Below are 17808 nucleotides of genomic sequence, written 5' to 3'. Positions count from 1 at the left end.
TTTTTTGTTTTGAGGTATAGATTTCTAATCCACATTCAGCCCTAATAAGTGGCCTCGTGAAATTACCAGACCCACTGTTCCCTAACTTTGGATCCGCACCAGGATGTCTATATTATAATATCTGTATTTTTTTAATAAAAATCTCGCAGTTTTATCTTCTATTATGAGTCGTGACTCTTGAGCACGATTATGAGGTTCTCTAATATTGTGGGAGCGAGTACGTATGCGAATGATAAGTGATTTCATGTCGTAAAATATGTTGTAGGTATTATTGTAATAATAAATATTATTATGTCATGTGCCGCGCACCTTTCCCAACGCGTAGACCACTCCAGCGGTTGCTGGTCGTCGCCTGTCGATAATTAACGTTTTCTGATATATTTATAGCCGGGCGGCTAATCGTTTCCGAGTGCAAAGCAAAATATCCGATAACAGTGCACACGCACAATGCTGATCCGGTCAGATCAGTAATCACACACACGCGCATACACAATATACATTTTAATCATCAAGAGTTTATCGTTAATTCTGCAATAGTCATGACAAAGGACTCGTTAATTCGTTGTCACTCGTGAACACAGCTACACACTGCAATCAGTTATCACGTATCACCATTTTCGAATTCGTCGTTGCCACAGTAGGTTCAAACACGTGTATGACCGAGCGAAGCGATTAGCATCTGTTATAGGTGTTGATGGTATTATAGTCTATAGTTTCTGTAGATTCACACTGTCATATTCTACGGAGAGTACAACATTATAGAGCAAGAATAATATCATCGCGGTCATCATGCACGTGATAGTGAGAATGATGAGCACCGGCAAGTCGATCGCAATACCCACGTCTAGGACGACGGGGATCAGCGACTTGAAGACACTCATCGAGAAGAGGTTCGATGTCAAACCGGAAAATCAACGACTGTTCTTTGCAGGCAAACAGGTGATATTATCAACCACTGGTTGTGTTGTTTTCATTTGCAGGTACCTACTAGACTGTGACCCGTACATCGCCCTATACAATTTAGAGCAAATAATTAAAAATTTTTTTTTTAAATGTCAACGACTGTTTAAATCACCACGAGAGACAGGGCAATAATAATTATTTTGATTATTTGTGTTGTATTGGGTTATGTGGTTGTATGATAATTTGATTTTCATACACCCAAGTATCCTTTTTTTTTTTTAAAAAAAACCAAAAACGGGTGGGAACTGTTTAGCACAATACTGCCAGCCGCGAGCTGGTCCCGTATCATTTATTCACCGAATACACTTAAATTATAATTAATTATACATATGAGGGGGCCTCTAACCACCCTGATATAGCTGGCCATTGGCCCACAAAACAAGCACATTTATCCTACCCGTCCACCTCCTGCCTGTCTGATGCTCTCTGCTGCCTCCTTTTGCCCTCATCGTCTCCACCATCCTGCCAAAAGCTACCCACTGCTTCACTCCACTCAATCCACCTTCTCAACATATCTGGGAGGAGCTTCTGCTCCAGCCCCAGAATGATATCAGGAACATCCTCTGGCTATAGTCGTCGACTGTTGCACTGCTTCATCTCATACCTACCTTCCACCCAGTACGGACAATGGAACAGCATATGTTCCACTAAGTCCTCCGGCTCGTTGCAGTGGGTGACCTAAGTATCTTATCTTTCTTTGTAACAATTGCCTAATCATATTGATCGATTCAATACCTATGACATGTTCACCATGCATACAAATATTACTTTATTATATATAACACCAGCAATTCTAACAATACAACATAATTTAGGCAATGTGTTGTGTATGACATATGGTAACGATTGAAGTTGTACTGTCTACATTAAGTAGGTACCTATATGATAATTTGATATTCTGACTCGCTGAGAATTATTTTGAAATTAGCTCATTAACACAGATTAGGTATATTATACTATAAACCATGAAAATATTAATTTTAAAAATCCATTAAATGTGAACAAGCAACTTCTGATTGTGGTATAAAAAATTATTGACTTAAATTAAATTAAAATGTTTATGTAAAATAGATACATTATTTTAACAAACTCTAAGCATTGGTAGGTATAGAAATCCAGTTATCAACTTTTTTTTACAAAAAATAAAAGTATTTACATAGGACCTAAATTATTAAGAAAAACTTGGGGTAACTATTATAAATCATATCTATTCAACTAAATAATTTTGAATAATATTAAACATCCAAAAAGTATTTATCAAGGTATTTCCTGTACTTGCCTATTTCACTAACATTAAAATTGGGCATCATGTTTTATTTAAATTATTTAAATTGAATTTGTTTGACCCTTTCTAACTTAAATAATATAAAAAGTGGCTGTCTTAAAAAAAAAATTATTCAATTTACCCAATTATCATTAAAATAGGTATTATTTTATATTGTTAACTTGAGGTTCGTCACCTGAAATGGGTTAGACGATTTTTATTGCAAAACTTGTTACTGTATGGATGAAACTCATAAAAAAGGTTGAAATAAGTTGAATACTATTGCTTATTTGTACCACAAGCCTATGTACACCGTTCTATGGTAAGTCAGTAATAACTTAAAAGCTAATAACAATAATAACCTGTATAAAAATATACCAACAATGTTTTCAGCAAAAATTAATTCTATTTACTGTATGTATTACTGGTAGTAAAATAAATGGCAGTTACTAATTTCAATTATTATTATTTTATTGCTGTTATAGTTAGTATAACAATAATTTAAAAAATGTATGTATCTTAAAACGGTATATAAGTGCAATAGTGGCTGACGAACCGTAGTTGTCCAAAATCGTTATTCAAATTCAATGATTTATCACTCAATTACACAACAAAGTACATTCAGTAGCACATTCCCCATTTTCGAAGTGAAACTTTTTTAGGAGCGGTAGCGTAAGTCGTATTTATGGGCTCAGCCATTGCGACCAAAAAGCTCCATAGGTGTGGCTTACACAACACTAAGTGCCCAATCAGACAATCAGGTTTTGATGGCCGGTTACCATGTTCCTCCTGGCTCAGTAATTATTCTGAAGCCGGCCAACTGACCCGCCTTAAATACCATACCTAATCCAACTATGCATAAAACAAACCGGACAATTGATGCCTGCTGGCAAAATCTAGTCTTCAGTTTGGACCCTAAGGTTTCTATGGCAATAAATAATAATACATATTTTGTCTTCTTTGTATAATAATATTAAATTAATCTTAATTTTCACTTTCCATTACAAAATTAATATTTGACCCTGATGAACTTTTTTTTCATACCTTCAAAGGAGTTTCATTTCATCCGCGCATACTAATGCTATACGTACAAGTTTAGAAAAAAAAATTCATTTAGTACTACACTAATAAAACAATACAAAAAATCAAAAATCCATATCCTCCATAACCTAGAAAAGATAATTAGGAATTCAAATATGTTTTCAAAATTAAAATCAGGCTTTTGGTATTGGGTGAATTTTGCTTCCACTTTCTGGGACTTCCATTGACTATTGACATATTTTTTTATCACAAAACATAGTAATATGTGTACGTAGTATGTACGTCACTGATTCCAATAATCTTAGTTTATCTTTAATTACCTACATATAGGGTTCGGAAACAGACACACACACTAATGATCAGTCACTACACACACAGTTACATACCATAGATAGGTTATTGCTTAGATTATTGCCTAAAACCAAAAATGGTGTGGTTTCAACAGCCTTTACATAAACTACTCCTTGTATTTAATAGCATACATGTAGTAATACCCTTATTTTATTGTTATATGTATGTTTCAGCTTGAAAACCAGTATAACCTCTTTGATTATAGTATTAATATAAACGATGTTATACAATTGACAGTCATGACATCTGTTACTGAAGCTAACACTATAAAAAAATCAATATTAAAGGTTCCTGAGGATTTAAAAGATAAGACATCTATTCCTTCATCAGACACCAGCTCTACAATAGAAGTAAAAATTTTATCATATTAAAATCTTCACAAGTTAAATAGGCACCTATTCTATTTTATTTTTATTTTAGGACAACATTGAGGATATATCTGAAGAAAGCAAATATTTTAAATTAGGCGATTATGTTGATATACGAGATAATGAATATGGTGTGTGGTATATGGGTAAAATAGCGAAGATAAAAAAAGATGTTTCTCTAGACACTGAACCAAGTTCCTCTGATAGTCAAGAGGAACATGATGGACTGATTTATTTTGTAGAAGATGCAGGGTAGTTCATACATTTTTTTGTTTAAAACTAATTTGTATTTTTAAGTCTAATTAATTATATTTATTTAGAGCCCCTGATAACCCACCCACTAAAGCTAAATTGAAAGACATAAGACCATATTCTACTGATAATTTGCCATTTGATCAATTAAAAATTAATGATAAAGTTCTTATGAATTTTAACACCGACCATCCTAAAGAACGTGGCTATTGGTATGACGTACTAGTGAAAAAGATAACAGTGAATAGACGAAATCGTGAGGTCATGGGAGATGTTACTATGGGATCAAATAAAGCAGTGTTGACCAATTGTCGTTTGATGTTCCTTGACGACATATTAAAAATAAAACCATACAAGTTAGTTGCAGAAAGGACTGAAGAAGAAGATACCATCATGCAAACAATGCCTGCTGTGGAAAGTAAGAACAACAATTTGTAATTGTGTTATTAGTAAGTAAAATATTAAATAAATGTTTTTTTTCTTGAAAAGGAGCTAAAGCTATGAGTTGTAGTAAATGTAAAGACAACATTAATAAATTATGTGTACACTGCGGTTGTAGTATTTGCGGTGGCAAGGAAGATGAAGATAAACAGATATTATGTGATGAATGTGATGAAAGTTTTCATATGGCCTGCCTTACACCGCCCTTGACAGAGATCCCAGAAGTTGACGATTGGTTAGTGATAAACAATAATCTGTAAATTAGATTGATTTTCTTTACTACTATGAGTATATTTATGTGCAAAAAACTTGTTTCAGGTATTGTCCATCCTGCAAAAATGATGAAAACGAAATTGTGAAAGCTGGTGGAAAATTAAAGGCCTCAAAAAAAAAGACATTAGCATCAACATCAAAACGTGATTGGGGCAAAGGAATGGCATGTGTTGGTAGAACAAAGAAATGTAATATTGTTCCACCAAACCATTTTGGTCCCATTCCAGGTGTTGAAGTTGGCACTACATGGTTATTTCGCGTTCAAGTGAGTTAGGTTATGACTTATGAGAGTGTAGAAATCTTTCAAGCATATAAATGGTTTTAAATTGTTATTCTATAGGTATCAGAAAGTGGTATTCACCGTCCGCCTGTTGGAGGAATACATGGTCGTGATAATCAAGGTGCATTTAGTATTGTATTAAGTGGTGGTTATGAAGATGATATTGACAACGGAGATGAATTCATGTATACTGGTTCTGGTGGAAGAGATCTGTCTGGAAATAAACGCACTGCTCTGCAGAGTTGTGACCAAGAATTAACACGCTACAACAGGTAATTTCTCTTTACAGTGATTAATTCAAAATGCATTAATCATAATTATTATTATAATTGTTTAAATATTTATTTTAGGGCTTTAGCGCTCAACTGTAATGCAGAAATCAATAATAAAAAAGGAGCAACAGCTGTGGATTGGAAAAAAGGCAAACCAGTTAGAGTTGTACGGAATTATAAACTTCATAAGCATTCCAAGTATGCACCTGAAGTGGGCAATCGGTATGAATATTTTATGTTTAAAAACAGTTTTTTTCTGAGTAAATTAAGTACTTATAAATATAATTGATCTGAAAGATAGGTCCTTCAAAATCCAAACATTACATTGTTAATTTTTAATACATTAAATAATAATGGCAAAACTGAAATCTGTATGATACTAAATTTAATTAATTAGCAATGACTAATGAGAAAAAAATTATTTTAAAGCTACGATGGTATTTACAAAGTTATGAAGTATTATCCAGAAACCGGAATATCTGGATTTATTGTATGGCGTTTTGTATTGAAACGAGATGATCCTACACCAGCTCCTTGGACAGCAAAAGGCAAAGAGCATATCGCTCAGCTTGGTCTTGAAATAATTGTGAGTTGAAAAAAGTAAATAACAGTTAAAATATTAAGTAATTTATGCAATAATTTCATGTGATTTACTAGTATCCTGAAAATTATATTCCTTCTACTGGGCTTGATAATACAAAATCAGATTTACCCGGAGGGTCTAAAAGAAAAAGAACACTACAAGACACTGACATCGAAAACAATGAGTTAAGTGAAAATTTACCAAAAAGAAAAGATGACAAAAAAAGCACCGAAATAAAAGCAAAAATGCATTATAAATTGGAAAATGAAGCTGAAATATTGATCACGGCTGATGCTGCCAATAAAAAATATTGGGATGATTGTAAAGAATTGTTAAAAAACGGGAAAAAAGTATGTAGCTATTGGAAAAAGTTATAATTCTTAACCTAATTAAATTTATATTTTAAATAATTTTCCTTATAGGCATTTTTTGATAGAGTTGAAGAAACTTTTATGTGCATATGTTGTCAAGATATTGTCTTTGAACCAATTACATTAGAATGTGCTCACAACATTTGTAAAGTGAGCTTGTGACAAAGATTTATTTAGGTTTTGGTACAATCTAATATTTCTATTATTTTTTAGGGATGTTTAAAAAGATCATTCAGTTCTGAGGTGTACCAATGCCCATCATGCAGAGCTGAATTGGGAAAAACTTACCCAATGAATATTAATACTACATTGGCTAAAACTCTTTTGTATTTCTTCCCGGGATATAACACTGGCCGTTAATAATTTAAAAACTACTTTTACATAAATCATTTAGTACAAAAGATGGCAGTATACATTGTTTAATATATTTCCTATTATTTATCTCATAAAGGTTGCTTTAGGTAGTATAGTTATTTGCTTAAAACTGATTTGAAGCATTATTTTTTCATTCATTTATTTATATTTCATTATACTTGGAGATAAAGTATCTCTTATTAAAAAAAAAATTGTATTCGTAGTTTCAAGTTTTGGTGACCCAGTTTCGATTTAAAGTTTATTAATGAGTTTTAATTTTGTATTATATTTTTTAATTATAAGTTAATTTTGTTTAGACTACATGAAGTATTTTTTGTTATTCTGCAATGTTAAACGTTTAAAAGATTAAAATTAAAATATTGAATGTACTAATAAAGTAAAAATTGAACTATCTTTAATTTGTTAATTTAACTGCTCAAAGTTAAACAAAAATTTTAAAATACAAATTTGATTTCGGTAATTCCAGTTAAGTCATTTTCTCAATACAGTATTAACACTGAAAGTTTAAATGAAGATCTTGACAGGATTGGAGTAAAATAATGTACAGATTATGGCAGGGATTGAGAAAAGTGGGTGGATTTAGTGATGAGTGTAAAAAGTGTATTAAGAACCAGATGAAGAAGGAATGTTGCTCAGTATAGGTTAAGGCAATACAATTTAGGTTGACTAGAGTTAATTGAAAATGAATTAGAACACCAGAAAGGTTTATAAGTTAATAAGTAAATGATAAGCACCTTTTCATATGGTTCAAATACTAAATAGATAATTTCCACTTCAACCAATATTTCCTTGACAATGATTTTGGTTGGGAGCAGTGGCTGATCTTGGTATCTACATTTGTATTAAAGGTCATTACAAGGATATTACGTAAAATCTTACTATGGAACTATAGCAAATCCAATAGCAATCCTACCAACTGAGTATTAAATGAAGCAAATGTACTAAACAGTATACATAATGTATCAATGCATATTACTGTAATTATTATATTATAGTCGTTCATATATACTATAGCAGATTTATTTAGGGTATTAAGGTGCTTGGAAGCTGCAATATCCACTTCAACATACTGCACTTCTTTTTTTAAAAAATTACTTATTTATTTATTTATTTTTATTTATTTAAGTTTTAAACGGGCCAGGCCCAATTACATACATAATAATAATAATAACGACAATCGATCGTTAAGTAATATACATAAACAGAATAATTATAGAGAAAAACAAAAAAGGTAGGTACAATATTAATTATTATACATACATATTATTTAACATACTTATAGCTATGAATTAACAAGTAAGGAATTACAATAATTTTTGAATGAGTTGAAGTTTGGTGATATGAACAGATCGATATTTAATTTATTTATAGTTTTCATAATTCTATGATGGGGAGTATTGCTTGCGTAATTAGTTACTTCTGTGTTTAGATAGAAAGTGTTTTTAGACCGGGAGTTACGAATAGGGGTATGGAAGGAGAAGCGACTTAGGAACTCAGGACAATCAATATTTCCTGAAAAAAGTTTATACGAAAAGTACAAATCTAATCGCAGACGACGTTGTTCAAGTGTTTCGAGGTTGAGAATTGTTAGTAGTGGAGTATATGAAGAATGGGGTTCTCTGATTATGGAACATTTAAATGAAAGGAAACGTAGGAATTTTTGTTGAATTTTTTCAATGGTTTGCTTATGACCCGATTGATAAGGAGACCATATTATTGAGCCATATTCACAAATAGAGCGTACCAAGCTACAGTAAATAGACTTTAAAGCTAATGAATCGTCAAAATCAGCACAATTACGACGGATAAAACCAAGGATTTTATTTGACCTGTTAGCAATGTTGGTAATATGACTGTCAAATTTAAGTTTAGGATCGAAATAAATACCGAGGTCTTTAATAGCCCCCATAGTCCGAAGGAGTGTTTCACCATTAAGGTTGTAATCAAATGAAGAAATAACTCGAGCTCTGGAAAATGTCATTATCTGGCATTTCTTAGTATTAAGAGTAAAATTATTGTTAATGCACCACTCATAGAGAGTATTTAAATCGAGCTGAAGTAAATCAGAATCATTCTGATTATCAACTATACGGAATAACTTCATATCATCGGCAAACATTAATTTAGTGCAATTATGGAAATGAATGTCATTAATAAAAATAAGGAATAATATTGGTGCTAAATGGGACCCTTGAGGAACTCCTGATGTAACACGAATTGGAATTGACCAGTGTTCTTTGTAAGCTACTATTTGCTGACGATCTTCAATAAAGGAGATGACCCAGGATAAGAAAGAGCCACAAATACATACAAATTATGTATCTGTTATTGCGTATGCATATTAGTGGTTGGTATACTGTACTAGGGACCATAGAATAGGTCAAATTAGTTTTTACTCTGAAATTGTGCACAAGGAGTAACTAATGATCACTAATATCAAAATAGCACCCACCAGCCACCATTTTAAAATCCTAGATCAGTAGATCCGCCACTGACCATAGAAAAATATAGGCAAACTAAAAATTTGTTCAATAGATCAGACCAAAATTTATCATTTATGTTCTCAAAAAAAAAAAATTGCATAGAGGCTTCATATTAATTTACCTCGTAAAAACATGTATTTTTGCTACTTTCAAGTTATAATATTATTTAAAAATGAGTCAATAAAAAAAAAACTATATCTTATAGTTGATAATAATTTCACTTATATACGACAATTAAATGGTACCGATTCTTGCATAAAGAGCACTGGAATTGTCCGACACTCTGTTTGTATTAGATTAGGCCATGAGTGCTTATTTGTACTTTCGCCTACGTATAAGAATTTTTTTTTAAATAAATATTTATTACTTAAATTCTAGGGTGTGAAATGCCCCTGTTTCTTTCCAATAGGTACATCACTAATTTTGGAAAATGACAGTTGGCCTAACAAATATTAGGTAACCAAAGTCCTTTTCTAATAATTTTTAGAAACAAGTCAGATTTCCTATTAAACCAATTATCAATATTTTGTAGACATTACCGGTAAGTATAAATAATATAAAAGACTTATAATGCATCAATGTTTAAGATTTAAATAATTGTACGTAAATATAGATACTTCATACACCTAATAATTACCTACATTTATATTATTAAGTTGCAAACATTTCATTCAATTACAATTAACTGAAGCTCAAATTCCTGAAGTGGCCAACAATTTCTTTAATGTAGCCAAGTTTTCTAGTGTTTCTAATAAACTAATAGGGCTTTTGTAACCGTATAAAAATATAATCACTTAGCGACCAAAGAAATAATATCATTTTTATAACTTTTTAAGATCCGAGTATTGCATATTTTACTTTGTTTTTTAGTTATAGGACCGAGGTGGCAAACCTATGGCACTCGTGCCAGAAATGGCCAAATTTCAATGACACTTCAAAATTAATTAAAATATTTTTCTTGACTTATTATGAAGACAAATATTTTATAAGTTAGTAATAATAAGAACTTTACCTTCGAACAAACAACAACAGAAATTTCATGAAAAAATAGAGTATTAATGTATCAAATATATTTAAAACCTTATGATATTTTTTTTGAGAATATAAATATTTCCTTAAATAAAAGTTAACAAAAAAAACGCGTAATAAAATGTGTATAATAACTAATAATTATTACTCACTTTTGTTTTTTCTCAGTAAAAAGACCTTTTTGAAGGGAGGGGGCATGTAATCATATTTTAAAAATGTTTTTGTTTTTAAACTTTGGTACTTAACCCAAAAAAGGTTCGCATCCTTGATATAGGAAAAGTCAATGCATAAGAATTTCAATATAGAAAAGAATTGTTCTCGTAGAATATGGGTACAATGCAAATTTGTAACTAATGCTATGCTCACTTTCCTAGTTTAACTCATGATGCTATAGTTTGTATAAATTTACAAGTACATGTGTGATTGAAATCAGGGAAATATACAAATTATCTCTCATTAAATAAGAAATAAAAAACGATGGTTTCTTTTACAAATGTATTTAATATTTAAAAAGTATTAAATTCTACATAGTTGTATTTTAAAATATAACAGGGGACAGTAACTACCCTGCTTTAAAGTATCTACTAAAAACCATTACTTATCCCCACACAGAAATTGAGCAAATATATAACAAGTCTCATATACATACAAGGAACGAAATTAGAATATGTTTTGGAATACCAAAAAGAAGATTCCGTATATTAGAGTACGAAATCCGATAAAAATGTACAATATTATGGTGGTAATTAGATCCACATGTATTCTACATAACATAGCAATCATGTTTAATGAGGAATGATAACTTTTGATCCAAAAAAAGACAATAATTACACTAGATTTTGAATTATTGATTCATAATAAAATACTCAATTGAGTTCTCTCATATAATTATTTTCACAAGCAATTTTATAAAAACTTATTTCAGATGCTAACAACATAAATCATAAATGGGTATTGATGTCGAGATGATATCCAAGAGCTTCTCTGATTTACAACTACTTTGGTCAATTAATTTATTAAGATTTAATTGTTACAATTTAACTTTTAAGCCATTTAGTCAATGTACCCAACAATTTTACTATGTATAATTATATATTATTTAACTCAATTCTTAAAATTTAAAATTTAAACTAATTTAATTGTTCTAATACTAGCAAGTTATAGACCACGTTATTACTAGGATACAATGGGCCAATTTAAATAATGAAAAATTTTGTTCTATATATTTAACAAATTAAACTATTAAAGCAAAAAAAAGTCATATAACTATATCTAAAATAGAATCAATTATTAACTGACTTATTAAAAAACCAAGCAAATTAAGTAAAACTAATGAAAGATTATTATTTTGACTGTAATTTCAAAATCTTGAATTCACTTAGTATTGCATTTGTTAATATAAATTAAAAATCCAAAAGAATGTAAGTAGTATGCTACTTACTTAATAAAATAATAATTTTTTAATAGAATGAGATTGAGGAATATTATAATTTAGTTTTCAGTTTTTTCTTTGTATTCTAAAAATGTCTTCAAGTTAAGTACCACTGAATTTAACTTATACTATAGTCTATAGTACTATTAGTATAAGGTCCATGATTATTACAGTCACATTTTTAAAACTCCAACTATACCTTTAATAGAGTTCTAACCCCATAATAGTTCATTTATACAACATGTCCAATGGTATATTATTCTTAAATCTTATATTTTTAAAATAAAAAAATTAGAGTTAGCACTTATACAAATTAACTAGAAACTGATCACCGAGGCTATTGCTGTAATTTTTATTTTGTCATAGTGATTATTTTTATTGTTTAGTACACTATAAAAATCGATAAAAAAATATACAAAATATCATTGCTTATGTTGAAGAATAGGAGGTTAGATTCTCTCTATAATACAGATAATTTAGGTGATGATCCTGATTATAAATTTTTAAAAAGTACAAAAAGTTTTTATTATAATAAAATGATAAAGAAAGTATCTTTGTTGTACCAACCTCGTATTAACTTTTATAATCTTTAAATTATGATCTCCAACTCAAAGCAGTTAAAAAATTGCCATAAACCACTAAACTTAACACGATCCTCAGTCATAAAAGACTAACGTGCTATCAAAAGCATTATGACTAGGACCCGGATTTCAATGCAAAGTGCATAATTTTTTGGTTGATCATATACAATGCTTTCTAAGTACATAATTCGTTCCATGTAACAAGGGTTTGAAAGCTACAAATTTTATTTTGCATTTTTTTGCATATTTCTACGTTTTTTTTTTTCAGAGCATTTTTAGCATTATTGGGTCATTTTGTTGGTTTTTAATGCATATTTATTCAAAATAGATATAAAACTTGGACTATTCAAAAAATTATAGAAAAATAAATTATTTTCTTAATATTTAAGAAGGTTTATCGGGTTTTTCCATACACATTGTCATTTTTTTTTCGATTTAGTTTTTATCTTATCTTAATTTATTATTGACTGTAGATGTTTAGAATGAATAATATTTCCCCTAAAACGGCCAAAACATGCGTGTCAACATCATATCAGTTAATATTTAAAACTTTTAGTTTTTTTTAATAAAATAATTATGTAAAAGTAATTATTATGTCTCATTTAGGTATAAATTACAATTTGTACAAAAAAATATATATGGCATTTTTGAGGTCATTTTTGTGGTAAATTGTATTTTTTAAGGGCATTTTAAGGTCATTTTTGTGGTAAAATGCATTTTTTAAGGGCATTTTTGGCTATTTTTTAGAGCATTTTTTAAGTGCATTTAAATCCGAGACCTAATTATGACCAATGACAGACTAAGGTTATAACAAATATTAAGACCATAATGCAAAAAGCATTCTCTGATTCAATTATAAGTTGTTTTTGAAAAATATAGGTGTAATGATAAGTCATTAAATCCCACTTAATATGTTATGATTCATCAGTCAAATAAATGACCAAAAAGAGGGTAAGTGGGTAACGCTCCGCTACTCATCAGGTGTTTAGGGAGTCGCTGTAATGGATATGTTAAACTCTAATTCAATGATATAAATCATTGTGCAAGAATTTGAGCTAAGACAGTCTGTCAGCCTGTAATATTATAAGTACCTAGGTATATTTTATGATATTGTAATTAAAGTAACTTATTTTACTATATGTCTATATAAAAAGCAATAGTACTAAAGTAGGTAAAATTCATTTATGTTGAAAAAATTGGATTTGAAAATGTCGAATGAACAAAATTATATTGACGTTTATAGTAAAATAAACTAAAAAAAATTTTTAATGCCTGATACAGCTCAAAACGAGTCAAATATATTGAAAATTGTATGTAAAAAGTCGTTTTAAATAAACCTTTTGTGCACATTTCAAGTATATACAGTTATAAGTTTTTTAATTACAAAAAAATAAGAAATCGCTACATGAGAATTCGAGTGAATATCCAATGTAAAAATTTCAACTTCAAACGCTCATACATATTTAATTTGACTTTCCAAAAGATTTTTTTTTTTGATAAAGGTAAATCAACTTATGTATGAAGAATCTTGTATTCAATTTTCAAATATAAGCTGCAAAAATAAAATGTTTTATACATTTTCAACTTAATATAATTTGAACATTTTTGTGATTTTTAAGAAATTTATTAAAATTTGAAATTCAAACTCTCATATAAAATTTTTGTGGATTTACACTGTACTTTTTTTTTAATTTCCTTTAATAACAAAATACGAGGAACCTTGTATTACTTTTTCAAGTTTTTTGACAGAGTAAGACTTTTTTATAAGGATTAATTCTAAAAAAATTAATAATAATCAAAAATGTCATATACTAATAAATAGCTGAAATTGAGTTGAAATATATTGAAAATTGTATGGTAAATAGAATATTCTAATATACAAGTATATTTGGTGAAAAGTTCATGCACCTTCGGTTATTTAAAAATAAAAGGTATATATTTTTTATATTTTATGGAACATAGAAAGTGCTTATACATATAACTATTCAATGAAAATTGTATGTATCTACTATAATTATTTTTAGGGGATATACCAAAATCAGTTTTTCTTAAATTTTTTTGGTTTTTCCCAACACTTTTGAAAATTACTGGGAATTTTAATTTTGGGCCTCCCAAATGCACCAACTAGACTCACTTTCCCACTGGAAAAGGTACTGAATATAAAAATTAATTTTTTTGACTACTTATCGTGTACATAGACTCAAATAAAAAAAAACACATCATTGTAAAATCAATACATTCATTAATTCGCTCATAATCTATAAAAATGTGTTCTATTTAAATATACTTTTCTATTTTGTAACTTTCAACATTAAGTGTCTACAAATAGATGGCTAAACAAAGAAATGTTCAATACCAACCATTTTGATAAAATTGCGCCAGTCAATAGTAACAGTTTGTGTGTCTTACTAAACTAAGAATATACAACCAAGATGTATGACATGTGTGGTCAAAAGATCTATTTCAGATTTAAGTTTCCTCATGAAAAGTAATTGAATAACAATAAAATGTTAATTGGTGAATAACCCACAGTACAGCATCTTATAAATTATACTGTAATATGAAAGATATTAAAGTAAAAAATCTGTTTTCTGGTTCTCTAACTAATTTTCTAACTACACAATATTCATTAATAAATATTTAAGGTAATATTTACCATCAAATAAATAATAATAAAGAATTATTTTCTTATACTGAAGATAAAAATAAAACAGCATTTTATAATTTCTATCTATAATAAAAAGCAGTTGAACATGATCATTAAAAATTAAATTTAAATTACTTAATATACAAAGAAATGTAGAAATTATGTTTCACCACATTCGTAACGCACAAAATCTAGTACATCAATCCCATAATCAGTAGCTACTTGTCCTACAGTTATAGATGGGTCCAATAAAAAAGCTTGTTCAAGCATGCCATCTTCTTCAATTGTAGAGTCTGAATTTTTGTCATCTATACTATCCAAGGATGAATCATCATTTTCATTGAATGTTTTAGCAGGCACCACGTCTTCAGATTTGATGGGTTCGTGTATTTTAAGTACTCCAACACTTTTTGGATTCATACCTAAATAAAACATAATAACTTAAATTTGTTTTTCATAAATTATTAACTAATTTTTACAAATAAAATTAGTTTGAATAAAGTATGAATAAATAAAAAAAGTAATTACCAATAACATGTTGACACATTTGACGAAGAATTTCATCATGAGAACTCTCCATAGACCTTTGGTTAATTTTTTCGCTATCTTGTTGTTTACGGTAAATTAGAAGTGAACCGTATTTACCAGAAAGAAATTGAGATCCAGTAGTATTAGATGGATGAGTAAGACCCATAATATTCAAACCAGTGTCTCTAGTGTTTAAACATGTTGCACGTCTGAGAGTAACATTTTCTCCAAGATTACCTATAGTAACTGCAACATGATCAGCCAACGATTTACCTTCAGCACCGCTTAACTCCATTAAATCGCCACTTTTTAAATTAACCTAAATCAAATAATATTATAACAATGATTTTTAGCTTAAGATTATGTATTTACCTTAGAAAATGAATTCTCTAAGGCTTTTTGTTGTTTAGCAAAATCTAAACAAGATGAGGTGACTACTTCAACAACAGAATGAAAACACTTATTCCGGGCAACAAAATCAGTTTCGCAATTCACTTCCACCATAGTAGCCACTTCTTTCTGATTATCAATTGCAAATGCAATAACTCCTTGGACTGTAGCACGGTTGGCCAGTTTGTTAGCTTTAGCCCATCCTAGTCGTTGAGCTTCTTCTTTTAGCCATACCTCTGACTAATCAAAAATACATATTATAACTTACATTATACCAAATTAATTTAACTAATTGTTTTCACCTTTTCTAAACTGTTATCATTTAATTGTAAAGCCTTTTTACAGCTTTCAAATGGATATCCTGTTTTCTTTCTTAATTTTAAAAGTTGTGCTTTGCTAGATGACCAGTTTGCACTGGATATATGTATTCCTCTAACTAATATTAAAGATCTTAACATAATGCTGTAACAAAAAAAAAACATTTAACACATTTTTTTTACAAATCTAATCCACCATTGATTCATGTTTTAAAAATATAAATAAAGAAGGATAAATTCTCATTTTAAATTATAAAAATATATTTTGAAAATATATATGTAGGTTTATATTTATACCTATTTTAAATAATTAACACTTAACAGCATATTATTATATGAGCCTTGTATGAAATATTATTATTTGTTGACACAAACGCACACTGTACAGTTAGATTTATGTTAAGAGTATTGTTTATATTTCTACGATGATTGAGCTATTCTATATTAATATCAATTGAATAAATATATAACCTGGAACCTTACAAAACAGGTAAATAATTAATGAAATTTACTTAGAAACATATACTTTAAATTAATAAGCAAATAAATACAATATTATTTAACAATAGGCTGTTTAAGTATGTATGATTGTTATCAAACTGTTTGATATCACAATAATTATTTTCATTAAATTAATGGTAAAGTTAATTGATATAAATTTGATTTACGGAGAGTCATAGCTGACCCAAACACAATATGATGAAGGTCTAAGGTGAACTTATAGATTACAGTTATTCAATGTTCTGAAACGATACTATAAAATAGCTATCAAACGAATGAGTTTTAAAATGAAACACAACGGTTGTTTTAAATATATTACCCGAATAACTGCAAGCTCTGTATGGTGGATGTTTGTAAGTCTAGAATAGATTGCTCAAGCCACTGAAAATGAGAATCAAAAAGCAAAAACAAATAAGAGTCTGTCCAACCTTTGAAAAGTGTGAAATGCTGAAGTGTGAAATGTGCTTATAAGTGAAATAGAATGTAGATAATAATATGTAAATATTAAAAATTGATATCGACAGTCGAGAAGTCTGTGATAAGGTTGTAGGTTTTCCTCCGAATATGGGCACCAGATAACGCGTTATCACAGCCATGTAACTACAGATAATATTATAATATTATACATTTATATTTTATGCACATCAGATCATGATCCATAAAATATTATTAATGTGATATTGTGATTTATAAATATATGTTAATATGATATGATAGGTACCTAATTACCAAATATTAGAGATTAAATATTTAACATTTTAGATTCTCAGCGGATCAATGAATGTATTGATTTTGCAATGATGTGTGTGTTTATTTTTTTTGTCTGACAACACCTTTTGGGGCAGCAAAAATGTTTGAATTATCTACTTGAGCATCTTTTCTAGTTGGAAAGCGAATCTAGTTGGTAATTCAAAGGGACCAAAGGGAAACATGCGAGAAAACCAGATAAAAAATTAAGGAAAAACGGGAATTTTCCCCAAAATCGATTTTGATTCATTAGTGTAACCCTGAATAACCGTAGAATTTAGTACTTAATTTGATAATTTAATTTAAGAACTGTAATCAT

The 17808-nt window shown here is 29.2% G+C and overlaps 2 protein-coding genes across 2 annotated transcripts; one reads left to right on the top strand and one right to left on the bottom strand.

Annotated features, from left to right (window-relative positions):
* Positions 1-466: 466 nt before the first annotated feature.
* LOC111038613 (E3 ubiquitin-protein ligase UHRF1-like) lies at positions 467-6924 on the top strand. Its single transcript, XM_022321780.1, has 12 exons — positions 467-939; positions 3793-3969; positions 4040-4239; positions 4308-4657; positions 4729-4915; positions 4999-5218; positions 5294-5505; positions 5584-5727; positions 5935-6091; positions 6163-6438; positions 6511-6609; positions 6673-6924. The coding sequence occupies exons 1-12, from the start codon at positions 790-792 to the stop codon at positions 6817-6819; spliced, it is 2319 nt and encodes a 772-aa protein (XP_022177472.1). The 5' UTR covers positions 467-789; the 3' UTR covers positions 6820-6924.
* Positions 6925-14848: 7924 nt separating this feature from the next.
* LOC111038607 (elongation factor Ts, mitochondrial) lies at positions 14849-17262 on the bottom strand. Its single transcript, XM_022321773.1, has 5 exons — positions 17062-17262; positions 16227-16386; positions 15907-16164; positions 15535-15853; positions 14849-15428 (listed from the first exon to the last, which is right to left on the bottom strand). The coding sequence occupies exons 2-5, from the start codon at positions 16380-16382 to the stop codon at positions 15166-15168; spliced, it is 996 nt and encodes a 331-aa protein (XP_022177465.1). The 5' UTR covers positions 16383-16386; positions 17062-17262; the 3' UTR covers positions 14849-15165.
* Between the last annotated feature and the right edge of the window lie 546 nt (positions 17263-17808).

Source organism: Myzus persicae, unplaced genomic scaffold (genome assembly GCF_001856785.1).
Source record: "Myzus persicae strain clone G006 unplaced genomic scaffold, MPER_G0061.0, whole genome shotgun sequence".
Classification (NCBI taxonomy): Eukaryota; Metazoa; Arthropoda; class Insecta; order Hemiptera; family Aphididae; genus Myzus; species Myzus persicae.
The sequence above is the reverse complement of the archived record's forward strand: the minus strand, read 5'-3'. Positions and strand labels throughout refer to the sequence as shown.